General features: G+C 40.1%; 1 protein-coding gene across 2 annotated transcripts in view; it reads left to right on the forward strand.

Moving 5' to 3' along the window:
• Nucleotides 1-12,705, forward strand: part of PCSK6 (proprotein convertase subtilisin/kexin type 6) — a 253,784-nt gene that overhangs the window by 144,152 nt on the left and 96,927 nt on the right. For both annotated transcript variants that reach the window (XM_077263337.1, XM_077263338.1), the window contains exons 4-7: nt 615-725; nt 1,815-1,958; nt 2,955-3,031; nt 4,480-4,568. In XM_077263337.1, coding sequence (XP_077119452.1) covers nt 615-725; nt 1,815-1,958; nt 2,955-3,031; nt 4,480-4,568 — 421 coding nt within the window. The remainder of the gene's footprint in view (nt 1-614; nt 726-1,814; nt 1,959-2,954; nt 3,032-4,479; nt 4,569-12,705) is intronic.

Here is a 12,705-nt window from a genome sequence, read left to right on the forward strand (position 1 = left end):
TGTCTGGCTTCTCTGGGGCTGATAGAGGTTATTGACAGCTCTTAAATGCTGCTTTTAAGAGTAATATAATTTTTAATCCTTCTGATTAAATTCTCATAGTAGAAAGTCTGTTTTGTATTGAGGAGAACAAACTTTGTAGAGTCAGACATTCACCTATTCGTTTGTGTGCTTTATGGTTTTTGTTAGAAATAGTTTTTGCTCTTTTCATTTATAATCGATAGATCTGCCAAGTTAATATAAATGTTAGCTGCTCGTCTAACGCTTTAGTATTGGCTTGGACGTCATACTGAATGCGGCAACATAAATTCTGATGATTTCCAGTGTTTTCCAAGACCTGTAGGGAAACAAGTGCTCATTATATTCTCAGCATGTCACCCATTCCCTTAGGTCCTGTTTATTGAGTTTAAACATGGAATAAAGCACAATTGGTTTTTTTTCTGCCGAGCCTGAACAGTAATTGAAAGTGGAAAAAATAATTGTTTTTTTTTCCTTGATAGATACGATCATAGAAGTAGTCCTTTGATGGATTGATTATAATGTGTTGTAAATGTATTTGCAAGCATTGATGAAGGATAGCTATTACATGTCGGATTTACTTTTGTTTTTCCATACAGGTAGAATGGGTGCAGCAGCAACAAATTAAGAAAAGGGTTAAAAGATATATTCGAGCAGATCCTAACCTTTTGTACTTTAATGACCCCATCTGGTCGAACATGTGGTACCTGGTAAGTACACTGCTGAGGGCTATAATTCTAGTATCCTGCAGAGTCCACATTGCTGGGCACCAGATGAACCCAAGCATAGCAGAGTCCGAAATTCTTCATGTAGTGTTTGCACTATAGGCATTTAGAGATCATTTCAAACCTATTGATGTATTAGTGCTTCCGTATGGTGGGACAGCAGTGAGGGACCTTCTCAGTGAGACTGGGTTAATGTTCAGCATTCAGGAGGTAATTACTTCTGGGATGAGGAAGAAATCAGGAATTTGAACAGAGTGTCGATATGTAATTTTATTACAGTCTTAATTACTGTGTCCTATACTACTATCCGTCATTCCGCACTAATTTCTCCTGTCTCCAATCTATCAAGAATTCAACAGCCAGACACCTGATTTTGTCCAGCTCCCTCAATCCCAACCACAGAACTCTCCACAGTGCTGTGGTGCCTTACATTGTATACCTCGTATTGATTTGCCGCCCAACTTTTGTTTTACGTTCTGCTAATGATCCAAGCCTAACTATCTTCCGTATTGAGAACTTCCCACTGCAATGTCCAATCCTTGTATCAAGCTCCACCAGATTTCTGTATTGCTCTACCCAAGACAATTAGTTAAATAATCCACATCTTTAAGCATGCCTTTAAAAATGCATCTTTTCCACTGGTCTACCACATGTCCCCACTGTGACTTCTTTACTTAAACCAATGCCCCCTACAAAAAAAATGCCCCCTACAATATTCCTTTTGAGCCGTATTCCAGTATTTCATGCCCTTGTATATCTCTTCATACATACTCTGAATGCATGACTGGTTCATCCATCTTCATGTGTAGAACCCTAAAAGATGACTAGACAGTTCTACAAAACAAGGACATTTTTTATCTTTAGTGTCACCACTATTTCCTGATTGATTGTAAGCTCATCACTCATTTATAAGTTTTCATGTCCAACCTTGTTGTACATATACCTCCTGGATTGGAAAATGCTGCAGAATATTGTGCACAAACACTAGATACCAGTTAAAATCCCCTCTTTGAACTGGCTTTCTTTTGCTGGCCTCTGGCTTTTCACTATTTTTTTTTTCTTTTCATTTTTCAGCATTGCAGTGATAAGAGCAGCAGATGTCGGTCAGAAATGAATGTTATGGCTGCTTGGCAAAGAGGCTACACTGGCAAAAATGTGGTTGTGAGTATTTTGGATGATGGAGTGGAGAAAAATCACCCAGATCTTATACACAATTACGTGAGTAGATCAATATACTTATGTTTCTTGTACCTATCAGATCAAAGAAATTGTATGATTTAAATAGCAACATTGCAGTATTAAAGCAGTTGCAGCATACCTCTAAAAATGATCTTTATACGTCGGCCTCACGTCATGTTACTGAGATCAGATGAGCAGGTATGGACCAACCTCGGTGTCGTCTGTGACTTGGCGTATCCTGTCCGTCTGCCTTTCTTGGATGATAGACTGGCTGGGTTAGTAAATTTATAGCATGCCCCGAGGGCAGTCTGTATGCACCCATGAGACTGCTCGACCCTTGGTATTTCAGAGCGAGCGTGATGTATATATAGATTTTAACATGTATGCTGGCTGCACATGCACATGGACTAGGTAGATATAATCCTAGGTGGCGTGTAACCTGCTGGCGCAATTTAGTAACTGGAAACCTGATGACAGGTTACCTTCTCATGGTCCTCTCCCTCAACCCTCATTTTATTCACTTTATATGAATCTGCAAATTTTGCATTTCATTTAATTGGCATGCACATTAAAGAAATAAAACCCTATTGGGGCAAAGTATATAAAGTTGTTAACCAAGACAGGTTCTACAAAGAGCTGAGTGTTTGACTCCTTCCCAACCACAAAACTCTCCACAGTGCTGCCCTGCATCTCATTCCTGCCCTAGGTCTGCCACCCTACTAGTGCTTTCCATTCTGCTCATGATCCAAGACTAATGCTGTAATATATAGAATAATACTATGGTGCTTGGTGCATAGAGTATAAGGTGACTGAACAAAAACTATTACAGAAAGTGTTTAATTCTATCCATAGTTTAGAGCTTGTGTATGTGACAATGCCTTATGCACAGACCCCGTATAGCCGCACATACAGCCGCTGTCGGTACATGCAGTGGATGTAAAGACATAGTGTATGACGGCATATGTTATAAATCCATGTTCTGTACATGCTTACGTATGAGAGCTTTGAGTTTTCTGCCTTTTTCCTTTTTCTTAGGATCCATTTGCTAGCCATGACGTGAATGGAGATGATCAGGACCCAAGTCCTAGATATGATACCAGCAATGAAAATAAGTGCGTATTGTATACCTGTAAGAGTTACGGTTGTCCTTAATGGGGGTCTTCCTTTCAGAATAAATGGATGACCTATATTTAGGATAGCTCATCAATATCCAGATCTGTGGAAGTCTGACACCATGCATCACCCCAGATTAGCGGAATTAGAACTGTTCTGCAGCACCTGGCAGTGGCCGCCACGCATTGGATGGAGTTGCACAGTGCCGCTCTCTTCAGTGTATACATCCCATTCAGCCACTACTGGAGTTTGTAGCAGCAGCTCGGTGGGGATGCTGGATGTGTGATTCCCACCTAAAAATAGATCATTAATATATTCTGAAAGATCAGCCGCTTATAATGCTTGGTAAGCCGATACTCCATTGATTTTATACTGTTAATTTGGTTTACCGTTGCTAGCTGTGGTCGGGAGGTTAATAACCGTAGTCTATTTTTACTGATTAGCCATGCGGCTTAAGTGATTTGCTAGCTTCAGAAAACTGTTATGGGAATAAAAGGTAATTGCAAACTGAAGTGTGTAAAACTTCACACTATCAGAGCACATTACCATACTGGGTGCGCTTACTGGGAAATAGATCCACATGGATATTACCCGTACTTTTATCATAATAGACTTTAGGAGTGTTGGAATATGTGGGGTTTTCTTACCAAGACATTCCATTTACAACCATTTTTGAGACATTTTTTTAGAACTTTGCAGAGCTTTTCCAACCATGCAGGCATTGGAGGAGAATGTGCGTGCTCAATACCATCACAATCACTCATCTCTGCAACCCACGGATGGAAGCCATACTGCAGAATGTAACTGTACAGCAGTGCTTGCAGAGGGATCCGTTCTGATAGATTTCTGTTCTCTAATTTATTCTTTACATCTAGGCCCTGACACTTTGTAAAGAGTTGCATTACGCCACTCTGAAAGATGGTCATGATTGAGTATTCTCAAGAACACTCCTTTCTCAGTAAACTTTTAGTGTTCAGATTCAGATCATCTGATGAACATGCCAAATGCTCATTCATCAGGTGAACTGATCTTTTGTGCAGCATAAAAGATAATTGTTCTCAGAATCTATTTTTTTTGTGAAAACAGGACTTGTGCTGCTGAGATCATTATCAGCCTAAACACACTGAACGAACTATTACAGATTTCTCAGTGTGTGTTGGTTACCGCGGTCTGCCTGTGTAAACAGGCTAATAAACTACCCCCAGTAATTTACTGATCGTTTAGTGCCTCTGGTTGGTAAACAGACCTCATAAATTACAAGAATGCCACTCTTGTCATAAAACTATAAGCGCAACCCCCTGTAAACCTGATAAACTCATTAGAAGTCAATAGTATCAGCACTAGAGAATACAATTATCTATAAATTTAGCATAACATGCGGTATAATATTGCTATTCTTCTACCCCAATCCCACCCACTCCATTTTTTATTTTTTTATTTTTTTTAGGCATGGCACTCGCTGTGCTGGTGAAGTGGCAGCATCTGCAAATAACTCCTACTGCATTGTGGGGATTGCATATAATGCAAGGATTGGTGGTAAGTTAGAATTTGCTTTATGTACAAGTTTTGAGTACACGTGCAATTTTTCATGCATCCACAGATTGAGTTGGCTTTAGTTTTGCTGGTATTGCTGCAGTGGAAACAGATCGTATTAAGAAGTTGACAGATGAGGTTTTCTTTCTTCTATCACTAATGACTTTGCTTTGTTAGGATAAATGTTGCCTCTGACCATGATGGATGTACTTAATGAAGAATAATGTATTATTATGGTTAACAATGTGCACTTTTACTTTTACTCATTTATGCCTCTTTTGATTTTAACTAGTGATGAGCGAATATACTCGTTACTCGAGATTTCCCGAGCACGCTCGGGTGTCCTCCGAGTATTTTTTAGTGCTCGGAGATTTAGTTTTTAGTGCCGCAGCTGAATGATTTACATCTGTTAGCCAGCATAAGTACATGTGGGGGTTGCCTGGTTGCTAGGGAATCCCCACATGTAATCAAGGTGGCTAACAGATGTAAATCATTCAGCTGCGGCAAGAAAAACTAAATCTCCGAGCACTAAAAAATACTCGGAGGACCCCCAAGCATGCTCGGGAAATCTCGAGTAACGAGTATATTCACTCATCACTAATTTTAACGTATTTTATAAACCATCATGGGTGAAAAAATTTGTTTTCTTGATATTTATTTTTAGGATGCGTTGGCACCTGGGCCTTGGTGACTGAGGTCCCAAAAGTTCCTCTGCCACACAATCTAAAAACACCAGTATTATAAATTGACAAAAAACAATACAACTATGAACTCCTCACCCCCCCATACATCTGTAAGTGTTTATTTCAACCAAAAGTCATATTTTCAAGTGCAAGGAGAAGATCTTGACCGTTTCTAACTGAAGCAGTCCAAAAAAATAAAAATATTCATTCCAGCAGCCTCCAAAAAGTTAACACTTAACCTGAGAATTGGATTTCCAATAACTTTTTAAATTGTGTTAGACAACGTAGATAAGCAAGTTTGCATTTGACTTGCGTTTTCATATTTACTTTCATTTTTCTGCTGTGAGATTTTTTTTTTTTTATCTTGCATAGTGTACAGCTGGTTTCCAAGGAGCTCGACCACCAAAGCCTGGCAGAGTATGCACAGTAGTTAAATTCTAAGCAGTTTTTAGTCCTATAAATTCCCCCCCACCCTCAGCAGCTTCCAGAGCAGTTCTCTTACTAACAGCTCTCACTTTCCTGAGCAATGTGCTTGTTCAAAGGAGCTATTATCGCCACGTGCAAATATAGTGATAACCGTGTACTCTTTAGAACAAACAATGACTGTAATGTGTAGTGGCAGGAAAAAGTTGTTGGATCAGACCTCTCACTTAGAGTACTCTCCCTCCCCCAGGCAACCAGGAAGTAAGGAGACTGCACATTTCTGTGCTGCTCAACCAGCAACTTGAAAATACCCCTTTAAGACAAGTTTCATAATGCGCACCTATGTCTCAAAAAGTACTGACTCATTTCAAACCTAGATTAGGTTCTCTGTTATTGTTATGTGTTTTGATCAGAATATTTTTAAAACGGTTACAACAGAAACAATAAATTAGAGGCAGAGGAGGTGGAATGATTCCACTCTAAAGAGTCTCCTAGAGCTACAAAATCACACAAAATAATAGAGATTTCAGAAATCTGCTATCCATGTTCAGAATCCAGAATGGTTCCTTCCAATCTCCACCTCTTCTGGATTTATGATGGCTTGATAAAGGCCCTGTGTGTCCGAAAAAACATCCAATAATTTTCTCTCGTGTGTACACTGGGGTCAATAAAGATTTTGTGAAAGAGGATCTTCGGTGCCTTGGAATTTTGGAATTGACTGCCTCTCTACCATATTTTTGAGGGTTGTACAAAGTTGGCACAAACTGTGGAGTGGTGCTCGGAATATATTTTTAAGTTTTTGTGCTCGGGGGTTAGATGCATGACCTCTGTGAACTTCCAAGGAATGTTGGCAAATGCCTGATGCAGAATGTTTTGCCAGTTGCTTTGTTGACTACTCTAACTATCTATATCCAGATTTACCCCCAGAAGGCATTAGGAGCCATTAGGAGTGGGTGATGTACAAGTGCGTTGTTGGAATAACTAGTCCGGGTGCCCACATGAAACATCTGTTTTAAACATACTGAAAGAGCAATTATTGATCATACACGGATCATTTAGAAAATATCAGGAGTGCTTTATCAGCCTCCTCAAGTAGTTTTTAAGGGTGAATCCTGCTGTCGGACGGTTCCTTTTATGTTATTACATATGGGGCTTTCTTCTAGAATGGACGACATGAGTGGGATTGCAATTTATTATAGAATTTATTTTATACTCCTTATTAGTTTGATTGGGAAAAATGTTTTGCTCTGATGAATACACCTGCAGATGTCACATATCACCGCAATAGCTGCCTGTACATGTGACCTACGTCACTTTCCAATTATTATTTTGACATGGGTGCCTGTTTTGACCTTAAACATTTTTTTTTTATAAAATGCACGCCTGGAGACAAAATTTTAGCCAGAACTTTTGTTTTCTACTAATATATAGATTGTGAGTAGTGATGAGCGAATATACTCGTTACTCGAGATTTCCCGAGCACACTCGGGGGTCCTCCGAGTATTTTTTAGTGCTCGGAGATTTAGTTTTCATAACCGCAGCTGAATGATTTACATCTCTTAACCAGCTTGATTACATGTGGGGATTCCCTAGCAACCAGGCAACCCCCACATGTACTTATGCTGGCTAACAGATGTAAATCATTCAGCTGAGGTGAGGAAAACTAAATCTCCGAGCACTAAAAAATACTCTGAGGACACCCGAGCGTGCTCGGGTAATCTCGAGTAATGAGTATATTCGCTCATCACTAATTGTGAGCCCTCGCGGCCAGGGTCCTCTCTCCCCCTGTACCGGTCGGTGACTCGTTTTGTTTATGTATCCCCCTTTTCACATGTAAGGCACCATGGAATAAATGGTGCTATAATAATAAACAATACGGTAGGTGTACATTTTTATTATCCTTGTAAATTTATAATCATTACTGTAGAGGGCGGAAAAAGTAATTTTTTTTTTTTTTTTTTTTTAATTTTCACTTTTTGCTTTATTTTTTTATTTTTTCAAAAAACAGTGTCTTTTTTAGATGTACCTTCATTTTTTGCTCTTTAATACATGATTAGTTTTGCCTTTATGGCGCAAACTGGTCTAATCACATGGCTTTCGCTGTAAAGAGGCACGTTGTGAACATGTCCATATGGCACTGTGACCAATTTACAAGTTACCAATGTTAAGTCGTTTTGGTGTAGCTGTTTGAAATGGACTGATAAACCAATGCTTAGTATGCTGTGGCTAAGAACGGCTATTATTTAAGAAACATGTAGTTTTGTGAGGCATAGTTGCGCATTATCACACTTATTTTTGTTTATTTTTGGCCTTTTTTTTATGGACTCTTAGTAAACTAATGGCTTTAACTTCCTGGAAGCTAGATCAAAAATTCCACCTGTTAGATGGTGGGTCAGTCAGAGATTTTGTCTGGCCATCCACTTTTTTTTTTTTTTTTTTAACCCTCTTTCATGGTAATAAAATGCAAGAGGAAAACTGAAGACTTAACTGATCCAGTAATATTTTATATGGAAAAGTTTCCATTCTTCCTGTTTACCAGTTTTTGATCTTGACTGGTTTTAAAATCGGATCAGAAAACACTGTATGAATTGTTTTCTGACCCGCTATGGATACAGGACTGCTGTACAACCTTGGCATCAGTTGTGTCCAGCTTGGCCATAAAATAACTGTTTAAACACAACGAACGTTGGGATACCCAAAGGATTTGCATTGGGGTGTGAAGCCTATGATTGGTTAAAGCGAATAAGTCATTGGGATGAGCATCCCTAAGCCGTCTATATGGGTATTCAGGTCATAGAATGTTGAATAAAATGACATCTTAGATTCATGCAGTCCAATGTTTTATTCGCACATAATCAAAATGCACATTTTTGTGAATATGTTAAAATAGCTGTTAAGATCTATGGGCCGGACGCTGATCTTCCTGAGAATTTGCCTCCAGATCTTATTTTACATGAAAAAGAAAGTTACCAGTGCGAGACGTGTAGATCAGGAGAGCAGACTGGCAGCCATTACATGTCTCACACTGGTAAGGCTCCCTTTAATTTACAGTAATCTCTGGAGGCAGATTCTCATGCAGGTCTATGCCCTGCCCATCCATCTTAACAACTCATTTACATATTAAGAATAATGCTGATTTCTCTGGATATCAAGGTATCGTTTTATTCACCTTCCTATGACCTACATGCCCATATAGACAGCTTAGGAGGGTTGACCTTACTGACAGGTTCCCTTTAAGAATTGTTCTTGCAGTGTGTTTTCATTCTTTTTTTCACCATTTTATTATAATTAATAGGAAGTGGAGAAGCTTAATAGCTGGGTGATAACCCACAGACCCTGCCATTTCATTTGACATCGCAGAAAATAATAACCGAATGTTAATTTTTTTTCCTGTGTTTGTTTGAAACTAAGTGCCCCTTAATTGTGATAGTGCTTCCAGCTGCCAACATTCCTGCTCCTGTTTCCATGCTCCAGAGGATACTGACTTGGTGTTAATGTTGCTCATTGCTTGTTTTGCCTCGCTGTTTGTGTATAAATAAGTCTTTTCACAGGGTTTTGTATTGTTCCTCTGATGCCTTGAGTGTGAGGACACACAGCTGTAGATGTCTACATTGTGCGTCACCTGCTTCTGGGCAATGAGCTGGAACATGTACCAGGAGAAAGCAGTCATTAGTCACGCTTGCTTGGGTGGCTGTGTATTGTGCTGTTCATTCTGTATCCCTATGTTCTTTATGTGCTGGAATCCTGGCACAGGTTAGTAGCGCGGCTTTCCAGTGATCACCACAGAGGGTTAAATAAGTCATTTGGATGGGTCACTGCTACACAATGCTTTGTCTGTTACATGATGCACTGCCACTCAGAAAATTAATCTGACATATTATAGAATACCTGGCAGTTATCAGCCAGTTTTTAGCCATTTTAAGGCATCCTCCACTGGATCGGTTGGAGAACTATTGCAATTTCTGAAGTGTCGTGGTATAGAGCACAGATGACCTACAAGTACATAAGGGGATCTACCCATAAACAATTATCATTTTTGTACATAATAGGTGAGATGTATGATTTATGGGGGTCTGACCCCTACCTATTATGACAACGGGTTTCCCAAAATGCTCTGTGTAAATGGGGCGGTAATGCACGTGGGCAACCATTGCTCTATTCACTTCTATTGGACTGATGGAGATAGCGGAGCAGTATTTGTCAGTCCTGTAGCCAATTCAAATGCTGTTCATGTATGCATACTACCGCTCTATTCACATATGGACCCCGTTTTTATTTTGGAGGTCCTGGTGGTTCCACCTCCGGTGATCTTGCATTTAACACCTATTCTATGTATAGGTGACAAATACAATATGGTAAAAGATTCCCTTTAAAACAAATAGCAGAAAGTTTTGTAAATTTGACTAATAAACCTAATTTACAATGGCGATTGAATAATTTTCATTTTGATTGTGTATGTATTGTGACAGTCACTGGCAAAGTGCTGTAGGGGAGATGCGTTTCAATGAAGCTTTTAGCTGAAGTGATTTGAAACCCATAAGGTTGCTCACTGTTGAGAGGGGTTAATCGGCTATTTTAAGGGCTGGGTTTTTGTGGACAACCATAGTTGGGTGGGAGACTGTCCACCTTATCTCCATCCCAGGGTGTGGTCTGGGAGTTATCCGCCCTCCTGAGGTGTTCAGTGTTCAGTGTGTCTGGAGAGGCTATCTCCTGAGAAGTTTGTGCTAACCTGAACCGTGAGTTTTGCTAATCCTGAGCTTGTGGCTCTCCACTACCACTACGACTCTGCTTTATGCTATCACTTTTTTTGTTTTACCTAGAGGTCCCTGTTTATTTTTATTTTACCCCTATATATAATAAACCAGTAACGATCTTAAAGAGACCGTGTTCCCGTGTCTACCTCTGTCTACATCTGAGTGAGCCGATCTGCCACAGTATATAAGATACACACAGTACATCTCAGAATTTTTAGGGATTGTCCCAATGTGCCTGGTGACTATATTTAATGAAAACAATATCAGTCTCTCTGTATGCGGCAGTGTAGCTCTTCCCAAATGTGAAAGGTTCTGAACCTTTTGCGTTTTGTATAATGGATCACTGGAGAAAGGTTATAGATTCAGGGATTTACTCTGATTTATTCTGAAATACAGGCTGTTGATTTGTTATTTTGTCTAGAATCAAGGAAATTAACTATTATCCTCTAGATGAACATGGTAAGAGAATGGGATAAGCTTGGGAAGCAGTTAAATTTTTTTGTCAACCTTACAATTTCTTACTATGTAAACCTGAAGTTGTTTCTTTTACAAACCCATAGGAAAAATGTTTTTATTTGGCATGTTAGTTTATCAATAATGAAATATAAAGTTGTGGATCATGTATCATGTGACCGGTTTAATTATCTTGGATTATGTACTTTAATGTGTTAAACACGTAAATGTGCTACCTTACTTGTGATTCACAGCAGAGAGGATGTGCTAAAGTCTGCAAATTACTTTCAGGTAATAATTATATATCTTTGTGTTGTGACAAGTGATATTTAAATCCTCGTGCTGACCTCATTCAGATTGTCTCCTTGGGTTGCATATTTCAAAATCATTTTTGTCCTTTTCTACAATTTACTTAATTGCAGCAAAGCTACCCTCCTTGTTAAAATAAATAAATAAATTAAAAAAATTGAGCTATTTTTATGCAACTGCATAAATTATCCAAAACTGCATTAAAATGGCTCATGTTCCTTTTGAACTTTTACTATTCTTTGATTCCTTGCACTATAGTTTGTATGGGATTGTATTGCTTCCTTTTTCTAAAAAGAAACATTCAGTGGATGCCAGGGGTCCAGCTTGGGCTACTAAAGCGCTGGCTGCTTAGGGTAGGCCAGCTTGGGTCACTAAAGCGCTGGTTGCTGAGGGTAGGCCAGCTTGGGTCACTAAAGTGCTGGTTGCTGAGGGTAGGCCAGCTTGGGTCACTAAAGCGCTGGTTGCTGAGGGTAGGTCAGCTTGGGTCACTAAAGCACTGGTTGCTGAGGGTAGGCCAGCTTGGGTCACTAAAGTGCTGGTTGCTGAGGGTAGGCCAGCTTGGGTCACTAAAGCGCTGGTTGCTGAGGGTAGGCCAGCTTGGGTCACTAAAGGGCTGGTTGCTGAGGGTAGGCCAGCTTGGGTCACTAAAGCGCTGGTTGCTGAGGGTAGGCCAGCTTGGGTCACTAAAGTGCTGGTTGCTGAGGGTAGGCCAGCTTGGGTCACTAAAGCGCTGGTTGCTGAGGGTAGGCCAGCTTGGGTCACTAAAGCGCTGGTTGCTGAGGGTAGGCCAGCTCGGGCTGCCAATGTGCTAGACAATGAGGGGGGCAGCTTGGGCTGTCAAAAAGCTGGCCACTGATGGGGGGGGCAGGTTGAAATTCCAAAATGCTGCCCACAAAGGTTATCTAAATCTGTGGGATGATGTACTGGTGGAGATACTCCCAATAAAAATGCCACACAAATGAAGTAGAATGTTTTACCTACTGATCACCAAGAGATTAAGTTGCTGCTCTTAAGGGTATGTGTCCACGTTCAGGAAACGCTGCGTGTTTGACGCTGCGTTGAGCCGCAGTTTCAAACACGCAGCGTCCAGATGTTACAGCATAGTGGAGGGGATTTCATGAAATCCCGTCTCCACTATGCATTAATAGACACATCTGGCAGACATGCGGCGAGTCTTTTAAGAACGCAGCATGTCCTTACAATGAGCAAAACACGCAAGAACGCCGCAGGTGACCTGCCAGTGACCTCAGGTGCAGATTTGGTCAGGATTTTACCTGCATAAAATCCTGACCAAATCCTGATGCAATCCTGAACGTGGACACATACCCTAAGACATTTTCCTTGGTGAGCTCTAATTTAACACTGGCTAGTGGTTTGTCTTCAAATAATATTCCTTACCTTTGCTATACAAAGAAAGAAAAGTATTTTTAATGCCTTTGTCTGTTCTGACTAAACAGCGCTTAATAGATCTCATCTCTGCAGAGTATTAAATGTCAGTGGGAAACCATGTGAAGAGAA

The sequence above is a fragment of the Ranitomeya variabilis genome, chromosome 5 (assembly GCF_051348905.1).
Source record: "Ranitomeya variabilis isolate aRanVar5 chromosome 5, aRanVar5.hap1, whole genome shotgun sequence".
Classification (NCBI taxonomy): domain Eukaryota; kingdom Metazoa; phylum Chordata; class Amphibia; order Anura; family Dendrobatidae; genus Ranitomeya; species Ranitomeya variabilis.